General features: G+C 46.3%; 1 protein-coding gene across 2 annotated transcripts in view; it reads right to left on the bottom strand.

Moving 5' to 3' along the window:
* Positions 1-14,051, bottom strand: part of ADAMTS16 (ADAM metallopeptidase with thrombospondin type 1 motif 16) — a 922,431-nt gene that overhangs the window by 127,661 nt on the left and 780,719 nt on the right. For both annotated transcript variants that reach the window (XM_063922811.1, XM_063922812.1), the window contains one exon: positions 12,737-12,938. In XM_063922811.1, the coding sequence (XP_063778881.1) occupies positions 12,737-12,938 (202 nt within the window). The remainder of the gene's footprint in view (positions 1-12,736; positions 12,939-14,051) is intronic.

Below are 14,051 nucleotides of genomic sequence, written 5' to 3'. Positions count from 1 at the left end.
GAGCGTGACCTTGAGGCGGGATGTAGGAGGCTGGAGCTGCAGTTTATGGCAGATGGTTTGGACACTACGAGGGAGAGGTGGCTGCTGGCGCAGGCTGACTGGCGTGAGTGTTTGGCCGAGAAGGCTAAATACCGCCTACTATATGCTCAACACACATATTATGCGACGGGGGATAGGCCTGGCAGCTTTATGGCGGTGCTGGCGAGCGCGGACAGAGCCTCTAATACGGTGCCTGCAATCTGCACCAATGACAATACTACGCATTTTCACACACCTGATATTGTGGGTGACTTTGTAGATTACTATAGACGACTGTATAACTCTAGGCTTACCCACTCCGAGATGGAAATAGAGGCGTATCTGGCTAATATTCCGCTACCCACACTGACCCAGGACGCTGTAACTTTCCTGGACTCCCCCTTGACGCTGACTGAGGTGGAATCCGCGATTAACTCATTTCCTGGAGGGAAGACCCCGGGTCTTGATGGAATCCCCTTGGAACTTTATAAAAAACACTTACCCTTTTATGGCCCTAAACTTCTTGCAATGTACAATGCCCTGTTTGCGCAGGGTGTGCTGCCTGACTCTATGGCAGAGGCCCTGATTATAGTCCTCCTTAAGCCAGATAAGGACCCAACACGGGTCGAATCCTACCGCCCGATCTCTCTGTTAACAACTGATGTTAAGATTTTAGCTAAAATACTAGCAACAAGGCTCAGTGAGGTGATTCTACAATTAATACACGAGGATCAATCAGGGTTCATGCCGGGCCGGTCCACTTTACCTAATATACGCAGACTATACACTCACCTCCAGGCCCCTCGCGAGGGGTCCTGCTCCTCTGCTATAGTATCCCTGGATGCAGCTAAGGCATTTGATTCTGTGGAGTGGGGCTTCTTGTGGGGGACGCTGGACAGATTTGGGTTTGGACCTATTTTTAAAAAGTGGGTCCAGTTGCTTTATTCTGCTCCCCGGGCTAGGGTATCAGTCAACGGCCACATATCCTCCACTTTCTCCCTACAGAGAGGAACTAGGCAGGGCTGTCCCCTGTCCCCAATTTTATTTGCCCTGGCAATAGAGCCTTTGGCCGGTATTGTTAGATCTTCCCCGCGGGCGGCGGGCCTCCGGTTGGGTGGCAGGGAGGACAAGATTGCTCTCTATGCAGACGATATTTTGTTGTTTGTACCTGATTACTCTGCCACTATGCCTTATATTCTGGAGATGATTGTCACTTTTGGGGGTTTCTCCGGCTTGTCCATTAATTGGGACAAGTCCTGTGTCCTTCCGTTGAGAGGCCTTTGCTCTGTCTGCCCTCCCGGGGACCTGCCGCTTCGCTGGGTGGATTCTTTTAAATATCTGGGGGTGTGGGTTTCTAACCGTTCCTCGCAATTTATAGATTTGAATATACGACCACAGTTAGACTATCTACGGTCTCGTGTCAGGGTGTGGAGTAAACTCCCACTTACTGTCACGGGTAGGATAAACCTAATTAAAATGGTTGTACTGCCTAAAATGCTATATGTCCTTCAACACTCCCCCGTCTACCTCCCCCAGAAACTATTTGGAATCATGGATGGTATCTTGTCCTCACTGGTTTGGTCCAATCGTAGAGCTCGGATTGGATTGGATACCTTAACTAGGCCCCGGGACTTGGGTGGTCTGGCCCTCCCGAAACTTAGGTTTTATTACTTAGCAGCTCAGCTGTTCCATCTAATTCCCTGGGTATCTGACTCGTCTGGGGACTTATTAATCGCCAATGTACTACTAGCACTTAAAATTAATTTATCGCCCCTCCAGCTCTTGCTTAGCGACAATGTTACACTCCTAAAGATGCCGCTGATCAAACAAGCAATCATGGTTTGGAGACAGGTACATTCCATGTTGGGGGGGGAGGGATGGGATCCTGACACCCCGTTGATGCACACTCGGGCTCTCACACATTTCTCATCTTTACATATGGGCTCGGTGTGGGGACGCTGGGGGGTTGAATCCATCAATCACTTATACTCCTCCGGTACATTCATTTCCTTTGGACACATGCAAACTGAGTTCAATATACCCGCGTCCTATTACTATAGATACATTCAGCTTCGCCATGCGTGCGCGTCTCAGTTTGGGGCTGCTCCGCCTCTCCTTCGGAAGTCTCCGGCCCACCTACTCCTGACTGATAACATAGGAACGGGGTCCGTATCCGCTCTTTACTCCGCTCTGCTCGGTGCCCATCACTCTGACAGCCTCTCACACCTTAAAGCTAAGTGGGAGGTGGATTTGGGACCGTTCTCCCTAGAAATATGGGAGGAGGCCTTGGGAGCTGCACGTGCAGCTACCACATCAGCTCGTTTCCAACAAATACACTTATTTATATTACACAGAGTCTACATCACTCCCAGACGTCTTGTTAATATAGGGGGGCGGAGTGACTCTAGGTGCCCGAAATGTGCCTCTCTTGATGGTACCTTCTGGCATCTATTGTGGGCCTGTCAGGTGGTGCGGGACTTTTGGCGGGAGGTGATACGGATTATAAACACTACAGGAATCCCCCTAGATGCACTTACTCCCCTCGTATGTATCCTAGGGGTCATTGATGAGGAGATATTGGAGGCCCATTCCAGGAGATATATCCTCAACCTATGTGCTCTGGCCAAGGTACTGATAGCACGCTCATGGATGGCGACTACTGGTCCTGACATTAACAAATGGATACCGCTAGTAAATTCGGTAGTATCTCATGAAAAGTTTGTCTATATTTCAAGGAAAGCCCCGGACAAATACTACAAGATATGGGATAGGTGGCTAACGTCACCATTGTGCCGATATACTCACGCTCCTTCCCACTATTAATCTCTGACAAATTTAGATAGCACCACTACATGTACAAATGCTATGCAAATAAGCTGTTCGATGTGCATTTTGTAGCTGTCTGCAACCTCATATATACAATGATATGTTAATATCTTCAAATGATTACTGCATCAAGTATGTCAACTTATAGTACAAGCTCTTGTTTGTATTTTTTTTGATTGTTGTTATGTTTTGTATGTTTATCAAAAAAGCAAATAATAATAAAAAACTATTGAATTTAAAAAAAAAATAATAATATCCATAATCTGTAAATAAACCTGAATTGCTGTTGCTACAATTCATCAAACCTGCATAATCTCTGATGTGACATTCTGTTATTCTCCATAATGTAAACACTATTTACCATAATATCCCAACCTTGATCCTAACAACCAGATGTGTTACTTCAATATCACACCTGATTTACAGACCTGCCGTACACAACCCACATTCCTACAATAGGAAGCATTATCCAACTTGTAGTTGTTAGGTTCCTCCTTTATCTAACACACACGTTTGTACTGTAGCATGGTCTACACAACAACTCAGCCACTTTATGCTACATGATGTTGCATCTACCACAGATACAGGTCATACTCTCTTTACATAATGCAATGATCTGACACAAGCCCATATCCCACTTCAGCAGTACATTGCATTGCATTGCAGTATAATATGAGCAAGTATGCCAATGATCCACCCTTACGGCACACCAAAGATTTCAGTGGATGCAAGAACAAACCAAAACAAAAATACTTTAGTACCAAATTTACAACCCCCTACAAAATGACCACACAGTTTACACCATCTGTGAGAACATGCAGATGAGGTTCACAGCGATGCTACACAGGAAATTCAAGTTAAATGTTTTGTTTTTCTAAATTTTTAACTATCACTACTGTATATTACCATTGATGTTAATGCATTAGTCAACCAAAGTGAGTCTTAAAAATTAGAATCGTTAGGACACAATAGGAAAATATTTTGATTAGAATCACCGCAATAAATACATTCCTCACCCCACCCCACCCCACCCCACCTGGGACAGGTGGAAATATTATCCAATAAGAAATCATTTAGGAAGAACCAATGAGAAACCATTAATAACATTCAGACATATTATTGCCTTTTGATGTGCCTCCCCTGGCATGCAATTCTCTAACTATGGGCCTAATTCAGATCTGATCGCAGCAGCAAATTTGTTAGCAAATGGGCAAAACCGTGTGTACTGCAGGTGTGGCAGATGTAATATGTGCAGAGAGAGTTTGATATGGGTAGGTTATATTGTGTCTGTGCAGGGTAAATATTGCCTGCTTTATATTTACACAATTAAACTAACTGAGACCTAGGTCACACATTGTTATGTACCGGAGCTTTAAGTCAATTAAATGTCTAACAGTATTCCAGCTGCTGAGTGAACACAGCCTGCAAAGCTGTACAGTATATAGCAGGGGTGGCCAACCAGTCAGAGTCAAAGAGCCCAAAAATCTTGTTAGGTACGTCAAAGAGCCGAAGGCGAGCATGCAAAAATGGGGTGTGACCTTGTGCCCGCTAGGCCACGCCCTCGTATAAAATACATTGAAAAAGTCAGATCCACATAAATAAATTTTTAAAGCCAGATCCAACATAAAATGCACTGAAGAAGTCACTTCCGCATAAAACAATTGAAAAAACCAGAACCATATAAAATATAATGAAAGACGATTCACATAGTACACTTCAGCTCTCCCATGTGTCACTTCAGCCAGCACCCTGCTGTGTCACTCCAGTCAGCTCCCCCACGTGTCACTCCTGCTAGCACCCTCCTATGTCACTTCATCCAGCTCTCCCATGTGTCACTCCTGCTAGAACCCTCATGTGTCACTTCAGAGCACCCCCCCCCCCCCAACTCATGCCATTGTAGCAGCTCCTTATTACCCCTTTCACACCGCACAAATGTCCAGGTATCGACACGGCAATATGCAAGTTCAACACGGGTTGGTATGCGGTGTGAATGGGCAATGGTCATATTCCTGGGTCGGCTGACCCGATAATTCAACCCGAGTTATAAGCAGTGTTATTCCTGGGTTGAATACCGGGTCAGTGGCAGCGTAAACGGGTTCCTGGGTCGATGGGACCCGTTTACTACATAGGGAGCGGCGGCACGGAGATGAGCTCATCTCCCAACGCCGCCACCACCCCCGCTGCCGCCCCCACCCCTGCAGCTATGGCAACCGACCCAGCAAAATGCCGGTTCGGGAAGCCACCTGTTAGGGTCCAATGCCGGATCCCACCCGGGAAGGACCGTTTCTAATTCCCGCGGGGGATCCTGCATTGGCGATGTGAAAGGGACTTAAGGATCCTCTGTTTGACGGTGGTTGTTTTATCTCTAGTTTCTGGCTTCCTCAGTCCACAGCCCCCGTAGTGCTGCTGCGTGTCTTTCTGGAGTGCAGTGGTTACCAGATCTGCTGTGGTAATGTGACTTCAAGTGTGGGGAGCCACATTTAAAGAAAGAAAGAGCCACATGAGGCTCAAGAGCCACAGGTTGGCCACCCCTGGTATATAGGGTAAGAAAATGAAACAAATGAATAAGGAAAAAAACACTGCGCTTGGAACACTGGTAAATGTATATCATTTGATATCTAAATGTGCTGTCTGTCAGAATAAATAGACTCAGTAAAGCTCATATATGTAAAAAAAAAAAAAACGTTTGTTTTAGAAGTATAAATTCACAAACAAACAATTATATATAAGAACAATTAGCACATATCTATGAGCTTACAAGCTCCAGGTGTTAGTTGTTAAAATAGAATAACTTCCAATGGGTATATTTTGCAATAATATGCAATAACAATATTTTAATAATGGTTAGTAAAATGCCGAGATAAAACGTCTCTCCCAAAGGAATTATATAACCACGTCACTGGCGTCCCAGTGGGGTTATGATGTTAGTAATCCGCTATTGAGGTTCTCACAATACATGCACTAAGTGATTAGTGAAGTTGTAACAGCATGCAGTCACGTATTGACATGTATAATTACCACCGTGCTGGTTCCTGTATAATAGCAGTCAGGGTTCCCTTAGCAGTATAGTACACGTGGTATCTGTATCAATGTTCAATTGAAGGGACTGCAGCCTTTGAATAGACCAGTGCACTGCCTGTCCACCGTATAAAACAGCCATATCCGTGATGTATATGGAAGACATGTGCGGTGAATCCATTTAGACTTGTTACATGGGTATAAATACGGAATCAGCAAGGGGAAGTGATCTGTCTTGAGGAAGTCTCCAGTTGCTAGGAGACAAAACACGTTGACGCCCACTTCCTTTCGTTTGAACTCTCCCATTGGTGGATCTCCCGCATACCATCTACAGCTATCTGGCTCTCACACAAGATCCAGCACTGTCCGAAAGTGTCCTCCTACTACCGGCCAACCCACGCTTGGAATCCGTTTGTGAGGGGCAGACTTCACTGACTCCACGGCAGCGGCTGCAGACACAGACAGCCGCACGTGGCTTCCAAGAGTCTCTGGTAACTGGAGTAGTGTTGTGCTGGAAGCTAGGTGGTCTGATCTAGTTCCTACTCGTAGGACTGGAAGAAGCTCTATTCTCAGGAGAGTTACGGAAAGCAGCATCAGGTAGTTGACTAGACCCAGAGCAGAGGTACGGAATCTTACTCAGTGAACTTCTTCAGGGAACCCCGCAAGGTGTTTGGGGTTTCGCTGCACCTGACAAGCCACTAGCGGGCCCCTGTCTGGGTTACCTGATCTAGTGTAAATAAGAATTTACTTACCGATAATTCTATTTCTCGTAGTCCGTAGTGGATGCTGGGGACTCCGTCAGGACGATGGGGATTAGCGGCTCCGCAGGAGACAGGGCACAAAAATAAAGCTTTAGGATCAGGTGGTGTGCACTGGCTCCTCCCCCTATGACCCTCCTCCAAGCCTCAGTTAGGATACTGTGCCCGGACGAGCGTACACAATAAGGAAGGATCTTGAATCCCGGGTAAGACTCATACCAGCCACACCAATCACACCGTACAACTTGTGATCTGAACCCAGTTAACAGTATGACAAAACGTAGGAGCCTCTGAACAGACGGCTCACAACAATAAGAACCCGATTTTTTTGTAACAATAACTATGTACAAGTATTGCAGACAATCCGCACTTGGGATGGGCGCCCAGCATCCACTACGGACTACGAGAAATAGAATTATCGGTAAGTAAATTCTTATTTTCTTTAACGTCCTAAGTGGATGCTGGGGACTCCGTCAGGACCATGGGGATTATACCAAAGCTCCCAAACGGGCGGGAGAGTGCGGATGACCCTGCAGCACCGAATGAGAGACTCCATGTCCTCCTCAGCCAGGGTATCAAATTTGTAGAATTTAGCAAACGTGTTTGCCCCTGACCAAGTAAATGCTCAGCAAAGTTGTAAAGCCGAGACCCCTCAGGCAGTCGCCCAAGATGAGCCCACTTCCTTGTGGAATGGGCTTTTTCTGATTTTGTCTGTGGCAAGCCTGCCACAGAATGTGCAAGCTGAATTGTACTACCAATCCAGCGAGCAATCGTCTGTTTAGAAGCAGGAGCACCCATTTTGTTGAGTGCATACAGGCTAAACAGCGAGTCAGATTTTCTGACTCCAGTCGTCCTGGAAACATATATTTTCAGGGCCCTGACAACGTCAAGTAACTTGGAGTCCTCCAAGTCCCTAGTAGCCGCAGGTACCACAATAGGTTGGTTCATGTGAAAAACAGAAAACACCTTAAGGAGAAATTGAGGACGAGTCCTCAATTCTGCCCTGTCAGAATGAAAAATTAAGTAAGGGCTTTTATATGATAAAGCCGCCCATTCTGACACACGCCTGGCTGAAGCCAGGGCTAATAGAATCTTCACCTTCCATGTGAAATATTTTAAGTCCACAGTGGTGAGTGGATCAAACCAATGTGACTTTAGGAAACTCAAACAACATTGAGATCCCAAGGTGCCACTGGGGGCACAAAAGGAAACTGTATATGCAGTACCCCTTTTACAAACGTCTTAACTTCATGCACTGAAGCAAGTTCTTTCTGGAAGAAAATCGACAGGGCCGAAATTTGAACCTTAATGGACCCTAATTTTAGGCCCATAGACAGTCCTGTTTTCAGGAAATGTAGGAAACGACACAGTTGGAATTCCTCTGTAGGGACCTTCTTGGCCTCACACCACGCAACATATTTTCGCCAATTGCGGTGAAAATGTTTTGCGGTTACATCCTTCCTGGCTTCGACCAGGGTAGGGATGACTTCATCTGGAATGCCCTTTCAGGATCCGGCGTTCAACCGCCAAGCCGTCAAACGCAGCCGCGGTAAGTCTTGGAACAGACAAGGCCCCTGCTGGAGCAGGTCCTTTCTTAAAGGTAGAGTCCACGGTTCTTCCGTGAGAATCTCTTGAAATTCCGGGTACCAAGTCCTTCTTGACCCATCCGGAACCACGAGTATCGTTCTTACTCATCTCCATCCTATGATTCTCAGTACTTTTGGTATGAGATGCATAGGAGGGAACACATACCATGACTGGTACATCCACAGTGTTACCAGAGCGTCCACCGCTATTGCCTGAGGGTCCCTTGACCTGGCGCAATATCTGTCTAGTTTTTTGTTCAGGCGGGACGCCATCATGTCCACCTTTGGTTTTTCCCAACGGTTTACAATCATGTGGAAGACTTCCCGCTGAAGTCCCCACTCTCCCGGGTGGAAGTTATGCTGAGGAAGTCTGCTTCCCAGTTATCCACTCCCGGAATTAACACTGCTGAGAGTGTTATCACATGATTTTTCGCCCAGCGAAGAATCCTTGCAGTTTCTGCCATTTCCCTCCTGCTTCATGTGCCGCCCTGTCTGTTTTCGTGGGCGACTGCCATGATGTTGTCCCACTGGATCAATACCGGCTGACCTTGAAGCAGAGGTCTTGCTAAGCTTAGAGCCTTGTAAATTGCCCTTAGCTCCAGTATATTTATGTGGAGAGAAGTCTCCAGACTTGATCACACTCCCTGGAAATTTTTTCCTTGTGTGACTGCTCCCCAGCCACTCAGGCTGGCATTTGTGGTCACCAGGACCCAGTCCTGAATGCCGAATCTGCGGCCCTTTCATAGATGAGCACTCTGCAGCCACCGCAGAAGAAACACCCTTGTCCTTGGAGACAGGGTTATCCGCTGATGCATCTGAAGATGCGATCCGGACCATTTTCCCAGCAGATCCCACTGAAAGGTTCTTGCGTGAAATCTACCGAATGGGATCGCTTTTTTAAGAAACCACCATTTTTCACAGGACCCTTTGTGCAATGATGCACTGATACTTTTCCTGGTTTTAGGAGGTTCCTGACTAGCTCGGATAACTCCCTGGCTTTCTTCTCCGGGAGAAAACATCCTTTTCTGGACTGTGTCCAGAATCATCCCTAGGAACATTAGACGTGTCGTCGGAAAAAGATGCGATTTTGGAATATTTAGAATCCACTCGTGCTGTCGTAGAACTACTTGAGATAGTGCTACTCCGACCGCCAACTGTTCTCTGGACCTTGCCCTTATCAGGAAAGCGTCCATATTTCTTTTAGGAAGAATCATCATTTCGGCCATTACCTTGGTAAAGACCCGGGGTGCCGTGGACAATTCAAACGGCAGCGTCTGAACTGATAGTGACAGTTCTGTACCACGAACCTGAGATACCCTTGGTGAGAAGGGCAAAATTTTGACTTGTAGGTAAGCGTCCCTGATATCCAGTGACACCATATCGTCCTGGTTCGCTATCACTGCTCTGAGTGACTCCATCTTGATTTGAACCCTTGTATGTAATTGTTCAAATCTTTTAGATCTCACCGAGCCGTTTGGCTTCAGTACCACAATATAGTGTGGAATAATACCCCTTCCCTTGTTGTAGGAGGGGTACTTTGATTATCACGTGCTGGGAATACAGCCTGTGAATTTTTTTCCCAATACTGCCTCCCTGTCGGAGGGAGACGTTGGTAAAGCAGACTTCAGGAACTTGTGAGGGGAAGACGTCTCGAATTTCCAATGTACACCTGGGATACTACGTGTAGGATCCAGGAGTCCACTTGCGAGTGAGCCCACTGCGTGCTGAAACTCTTGAGATGACCCCCCACCGCACCTGAGTCCGCTTGTATGGCCCCAGCGTCATGCTGCGGACTTGGCAGAAGCTGTGGAGGACTTCTGTTCCTGGGAATGGGCTGCCTGCTGCAGTCTTCTTCCCTTTCCTCTAACCCTGGGCAGATATGACTGGCCTTTTGCCCGCCTGCCTTTATGGGTACGAAAGGACTGAGACTGAAAAGACTGTGTCCTTTTCTGCTGAGATGTGACTTGGGGTAACAAAAGTGGATTTTCCAGCTGTTGCCATGGCCACCAGGTCCGATGGACCGCCCCTTTATACGGCAATACTTCCATGTGCCGTCTGGAATCTGCATCACCTGACCACTGTCGTGTCTATAAACATCGTCTGGCAGATATGGACATCACATCTACTCTTGATGCCAGAATGCAAATATCCCTCTGCGCATCTCGCATATATAGAAATGCATCCTTAAAATGCTCTATAGTCAATAAAATATTGTTCCTGTCAAGGGTATCAATATTTTCAGTCAGGAAATCCGACCAAGCCCCCCCAGCGCTGCACATCCAGGCTGGGGCGATTGCTGGTCGTAGTATAACACCAGTATGTGTGTATATACTTCTTAGGATATTTTTCAGCTTCCTATCAGCTGGCTCCTTGAGGGCGGCCGTATCTGGAGACGGTAATGCCACTTGTTTTTATAAGCGTGTGAGCGCCTTATCCACCCTAAGGTGTGTTTCCCAACTCGCCCTCACTTCTGGCGGGAAAAGGTATACCTCCAATAATTTTCTATCGGAGGAAACCCACGTATCATCACACACTTTAATTTATCTGATTCAGGAAAAACTACAAGTAGATTATTTCCACCCTACATAATACCCTTATTTGTGGTACTTGTAGTATCAGAAATATGTAACACCTCCTTCATTGCCCTTAACATATAACGTGTGGCCCTAAAGGAAAATACGTTTGTTTCTTCACCGTCGACACTGAAGTCAGTGTCCGTGTCTGTGTCGACCAACTGAGGTAAATGGGCGTTTTTACAAGCCCCTGACGGTGTCTGAGACGCCTGGACAGGTACTAATTTGTTTGCCGGCCGTCTCATGTCGTCAACCGACCTTGCATCGTGTTGACATTATCACGTAATTCCTAAATAAGCCATCCATTCCGGTGTCGACTCCCTAGAGAGTGACATCACCCATACAGGCAATTTGCTCCGCCTCCTCACCAACATCGTCCTCCTACATGTCGACACACACATACCGACACACAGCACACACACAGGGAATGCTATGACAGAGGACAGGACCCCACTAGCCCTTTGGGGAGACAGAGGGAGAGTTTGCCAGCACACACCAAAAACGCTATAATTATACAGGGACAACCCCTTATACAAGTGTTTTCCCTTATAGCATTTTCACATATGTAATCATATCGCCAAATAAGTGCCCCCCCTCTCTGTTTTAACCCTGTTTCTGTAGTGCAGTGCAGGGGAGAGCCTGGGAGCCTTCCTCACAGCAGAGCTGAGCAGGAAAATGGCGCCGTGTGCTGAGGAGAATAGGCTCCGCCCCCTAAAACGGCGGGCTCTTCCGGAGTTTGTGAGATCTGGCAGGGGTTAAATACATCCATATAGCCTCAAGGGCTATATGTGATGTATTTTAGCCATAAAAAGGTATAATACATTGCTGCCCAGAGCGCCCCCCCCAGCGCCCTGCACCCTCAGTGACCGCTGGTATGAAGTGTGCTGACAACAATGGCGCACAGCTGCAGTGCTGTGCGCTACCTTATGAAGACTGAAAGTCTTCTGCCGCCTGTTTCTGGACCTCTGGACCTCTTCAACTTCGGCATCTGTAAGGGGGGTCGGCGGCGCGGCTCCGGGACGAACCCCAGGGTGAGACCTGTGTTCCGACTCCCTCTGGAGCTAATGGTGTCCAGTAGCCTAAGAATCCAATCCATCCTGCACGCAGGTGAGTTGAAAATTCTCTCTCCTAAGTCCCTCGATGCAGTGAGCCTGTTGCCAGCAGGACTCACTGAAAATAAAAAACCTAAAAAACTTTTTCTAAGCAGCTCTTTAGGAGAGCCACCTAGATTGCACCCTGCTCGGACGGGCACAAAAACCTAACTGAGGCTTGGAGGAGGGTCATAGGGGGAGGAGCCAGTGCACACCACCTGATCCTAAAGCTTTATTTTTGTGCCCTGTCTCCTGCGGAGCCGCTAATCCCCATGGTCCTGACGGAGTCCCCAGCATCCACTTAGGACGTTAGAGAAATAGGGTTGCGTATGGGTTACCAGCGGCCGGGATCCCGGTGTTCAGCATCCCGACACATGACATGACACATGGAGGAGCTGAAGTGTATTATGTGAATATGGCTTTTTCAATATATTTTATGTAATCTGGATTTTTCAATTATTTATGTGGAAGTGGCTTTCTTAATGTATTTTATGTTGATTCTGGCTTTAAAATGTATTTTATGCGGATCTGGCATTTTCATTGTATTTTATACCAAGGATGTGGCGTAGCAGGTACAAGGCTACATCCCATTTTTGCACGCGTGCCTTTGGCTTGATGCCGGCTCTTTGACATACCTAACAAGATTTTGTAACTCTTTGTCTCTGACTGGTTGGCCACCCCTGCCCTACGCAGTGATGGCCCCTCAATGCTGCACATAGCAGTTGCAAGTTTACGCAGAAATGAATGGATGTTTTATGCGAGAGGATATGGTCTGGGGGTTGATGAGTGATGCTGATGTGGATGTGATATCATTGATCTCCTGTGCAGAGTCATTTTACTCTCATCGGAAAATAATTTGATCTTACCTCTGACCAGTGTCCAACACTCCACCCAGGAGGACAGTTCTGTGTTCTACATATTTGCCTGTGGGTAGGTGGTGGTGTGGAACATAATTTGTTTGCCACAGTTTCCAGTTTGTAATGTGTCCTTTGCTTGCAGTGAATCTGTCGAAACTGTTCTCCAGTACCACAAGTTTGACTGCATTCTGTCCAGTTTCCTGCAGACCAGCTGAATGTACAAAATAAAAGATACCAATTTAATTAGAACTTTCAGATATGGCTCCCCAAAAGCTTTTTGAAGTTTCCTATTTCAGAACTTATGTAAATGTTATGATCTTCTTCTCTAGATACAAATGCAATAATCCTGGACCTGATGTGACCTGTAGCACACCAGGAAAAATATATTATTAGTAAATAAACACACGAGACAGGATCATCTTATTTGCCCCAGTTTTTAATCCATTGGGGGGAACCCCTATATATCATAAAGAGCTGCTCTTTTTACAGCTGTGACAGAGTGTTTGGTGCCCCCCTGTAAACAATAAATTTGCACCATACTTCCCATTCTTTATAAAAGGGACAGCAAACGTCAATGGGGTATGCCACAAAAGGGGGTGTGGTCTCACAAGGAGGGAAGTGGCCACACAGCAGTAACCCCAGTTCAAATTATGCCACACAGTAGCATAATCATATTCATATTACATCACACATGGTGCCCAATTCATATTACACAATACAGTAGTGTCCCTTCTTCATGTTATGACGCACAGTAGTGCCCCTTACTTACATTAAGTCATACAGTAGTGCCCCTATTTCACATTATGTTACACAGTAGTGAACTTTATACACAAAATGCCCACCATAGTAATGCTCTTTATACACGTCAACAGTAGTAGTGCCCCTTACACATAATGCCTACAGTAGTATTGCACCTTATACACATAAATACCCATAGTAGTAGTGCCCCTTATACACATAATGCCCACAGCAGTGCCCCTTATACACATAATCTCCACAGTAGTAGTGCCCCTTTTACACATACTGTCCACAGTAATAGTGCCTTTTATATACTGAGGGGGAGATGTACTAAGCCTGAAAAGTGATAAATATCACTGTGATAAAGCACCAGCCAATCGGCTCCTAACTGTCATGTCACAGGCTGTGTTTTGAAAAATGACAGTTAGGAGCCGATTGGCTGGTACTTTATCACTGTGATATTTATCACTTTTCAGGCTTAGTACATCTGGCCCATAATGTCCACAGTAGCAGTGACTCTTATAAACTTGATGCCCACAGTAGTAATGCACCATATAAACATGTTAATGTTCACTGTAACAGTGTC

This window comes from Pseudophryne corroboree, chromosome 5, assembly GCF_028390025.1.
Source record: "Pseudophryne corroboree isolate aPseCor3 chromosome 5, aPseCor3.hap2, whole genome shotgun sequence".
Classification (NCBI taxonomy): Eukaryota; Metazoa; Chordata; class Amphibia; order Anura; family Myobatrachidae; genus Pseudophryne; species Pseudophryne corroboree.
This window is presented reverse-complemented; position numbering and strand designations above follow the sequence as displayed.